The sequence below is a fragment of the Stegastes partitus genome, unplaced genomic scaffold, assembly GCF_000690725.1.
Source record: "Stegastes partitus isolate 25-593 unplaced genomic scaffold, Stegastes_partitus-1.0.2 Scaffold1152, whole genome shotgun sequence".
Taxonomy (NCBI): Eukaryota; Metazoa; Chordata; class Actinopteri; family Pomacentridae; genus Stegastes; species Stegastes partitus.
The window spans coordinates 143,736-146,633 of NW_007578883.1; the positions used below are offsets into that span (position 1 = coordinate 143,736).

A 2,898-nucleotide genomic window follows, 5' to 3' on the forward strand; every position below is an offset into this window, starting at 1 on the left:
TGTCTCTTTGAAGTGAGTGTGTGTCTCTTTGTGGTTGTTTGTGTCTCTTTGTGGTTGTTTTCCATCTATTTGTTGTCATTTTGAGTAGCTCTCATTGTGTGTCTCACTGGTGTCAGTTTGTGTCTCTGTGTGGTCGTGTTGTGTCATAGCTAGAAGACGATGTAGCTCCACTCAGGGCTCCACATGGTGGAGAGAGTCAGTGGAGACAGAAGAACGTATAAAAAGGTCTGAAAACAGAAAGCTCTTGAGGCTTCACTGGTCATGGAGGAAAGAAACAACCAGAAAGATAAACGTCAAAGAAGAAAACAGCAGCAGCTTCACTCTGAATCTGCGTTCAGCAGCAGACTGATGGAAGTGGCGTGCTGAGAGATAACAGGAGTTCTCCGCTGCAGCTCAACCGTTATCTGCTCAGAGTCGACAAACAGAAAGCTGCTCCTCCCTGACAGCCGTTGGCCGGTTCTGGTGGTTCTGGTGTCGGTGCTGCGGATTGGTCCAGGGCCTCGGATGTGTGTTCTGATGTGAGTTCACCACCACGTGTGTGTTACACAACGCCTCAGTCACAGACCAGCGGGGACCAGTGATGCACTGATGGTCTGGTGGTGGTTTGATGTCGTTGTGTGCTCAATTCACATCCAAGCTCGTTGTCTCTTTGTGGTCATTTGGTGTCTCCCTGGTGTTGTTTTAAGTCTCTCTGTGGCACTCTTCTGTCTCTTTGATGTCGTTTTGTGGTAATGTATTTGTCTTATTGTGCTAACTGTGCACGTCTCTGGTGGTGTGTGGGAGTTTGTGGATGTTTTAGGTTTGTCTGAGGCCATTTTGCATCATTCTGGGGTTGTTCTTGTCAATATGTTGTCATTTTGTGTCTCTTTTGTGTCTTTTGGGGGTACTTTTGAGTCAATTTGTGGTCATTTTGTGTCAGTTTGTGGCTGTTGGCAGCTGTGAACAACGTTAATGACAAACTCATCATAGCAGCAACGTACGATGAGTCAGTTATTAACTCATCATCATGCTTTGCTGCTATGATGAGTCAGTTTTAAACCATAAAATTGTTGGAGGACAAACATGAATGCAGGCGAAGCTGTACCTGTGCATCAGGACAGGTGAGGCTTCCCCACCGGTACCGGCACTGTTGTTAGAACCTGGTTCTGGAAGACGAACCTCTGGATGCGCTGGAACACCCAGAGGAAGACGAGCAGGACGCTGACGTACTGGATCCAGGCGAACTTGATGGTCTCCCAGAAGCCCGGCCGGTAAGTGAAGCCGGTCAAGGCAGAAATAATGAAGAAACTTTGCTTCTGAGTGACTAGAAGCGACTTTATGAAACTCCTGAGGACACATTCTGTCTCCTAGGAATGAAAGGTTGAACACATTCTCAATAAAACACGTTATTTTTCAGAGGCTTTAGGCTGCAGCGTTCAGGTCTGATGACGGATCAGGTCCATGTCTAGCAGCAGGTCGACTCTTCATCATCCATCGTCACAACAGTGAAACTAGAAGGTGACACAAACGAATGATGAACGTGACTTTCTGCTCTGACTCCTGATCACATAAACTCATTTATTTTGGCTCTAACGCAGGACAAACGTTTAAACGTTCTCCTTTATTTAAACATGTAAAACACTAATAAATGAAGTTTTGTGCTCCGGTTTGTGTTATTCTGAATTTTCACAACAAAATCTCCACTTCTGCTGCTAATACCTGTCACCGGCGTCGTCTCACACGTACTGCAAAGTGAAAATTACAACGTTTTCTCACTAACAGACGTATTCTCAGGTTTACTCTGCAGGCTCCAGGTTTCCACTTCTACAGTCCAAATAAATGGAGGAGAAAAGAACCAAAACGTGAAAATGTTCCTGAGAGCAGACGTCTAACAAAACATTTTTTCTACATAACTTCTTCTTCTCCATCTATTCAGCAGAATAAATAAGTGCATGAATACTCAGATCTCTGCGGTTTGTGGATCCAGTTTGTGTTTCTATTCATTGAACAGATGGGAGCTGCTCTGAGTATGTGTTCATCCAGCAGATCTGGTGTTTAGTCTAAATTGGTCATTAATAATTAATCAAACTGTGGGTGAATACCGTTTAGAATGTGTGAATGTGATTAATAATTAGGGTCTTATTAACAGAGCTTTATATTAACATGTTTATAAAAGGATTGTTCTGAGCGTGTCTCCTCCTGCAGCTCTGAAGGATATCTGATGACCTCCAGGGGATAACGGATCTCAGCGTTCAGCTCGAAGGGAGAACCAGCAGCTCGACCGACCGTCCAGACGGGCATCGGACAGGACAGAACCGTGGTCACTGCAGCAGGAACCATCAGATTAGAGATCATAATAGTATCCAGCACAAAAGAGCAGGAGAACTCAATAAGAGCCTCGGTGGACTCACAGTTTCTGTCCTGGTAGCTCCTGATGATGTTGTCGAGGTCGTAGGAGCTGGCAAAGGGACTGGAACCGTCGATCACCGACACCTGAGAGGAAACACAGACGAGAAGAAGTCAGCTCATCATGAAGGACAGCTGCACCCACCAGTCATCTGTAAGGCAGGGATCTCCAGCTCTGGTCCTCGTGAGCTACTGTCCTGCAGGTTTTAGATGTTTCCGTACTGCAGCACACCTGACTCAGACGAATGGATCTCCAACAGCTTGTTGTCAAGTTCTGTTAATGATCCATTGATGTGAGTAGCCACCTGTAACTTCCTGTAGCCACCTGTAGCCACCTGTAGCCACCTGTAGCCTCCTGTAGCCACCTGTAGCTACCTGTAGCCTCCTGAAGCTACCTGTAGCCTCCTGTAACCTCCTGTAGCTACCTGTAGCTTCCTGTAACCTCCTGTAGCCTCCTGTAACCTCCTGTAGCCTCCTGTAGCCACCTGTAGCCACCTGTAGCTACCTGTAGCC

The 2,898-nt window shown here is 46.3% G+C and overlaps 1 protein-coding gene across 1 annotated transcript in view; it reads right to left on the reverse strand.

The window, feature by feature from the left end:
- Positions 1-2,898, reverse strand: part of tmem231 (transmembrane protein 231) — a 15,156-nt gene that overhangs the window by 7,287 nt on the left and 4,971 nt on the right. The window contains exons 5-7 of the mRNA XM_008296800.1: positions 2,391-2,472; positions 2,198-2,303; positions 1,085-1,254 (exon numbers count right to left, since the gene is read on the reverse strand). Coding sequence (XP_008295022.1) covers positions 1,092-1,254; positions 2,198-2,303; positions 2,391-2,472 — 351 coding nt within the window. The 3' untranslated portion in view covers positions 1,085-1,091. The remainder of the gene's footprint in view (positions 1-1,084; positions 1,255-2,197; positions 2,304-2,390; positions 2,473-2,898) is intronic.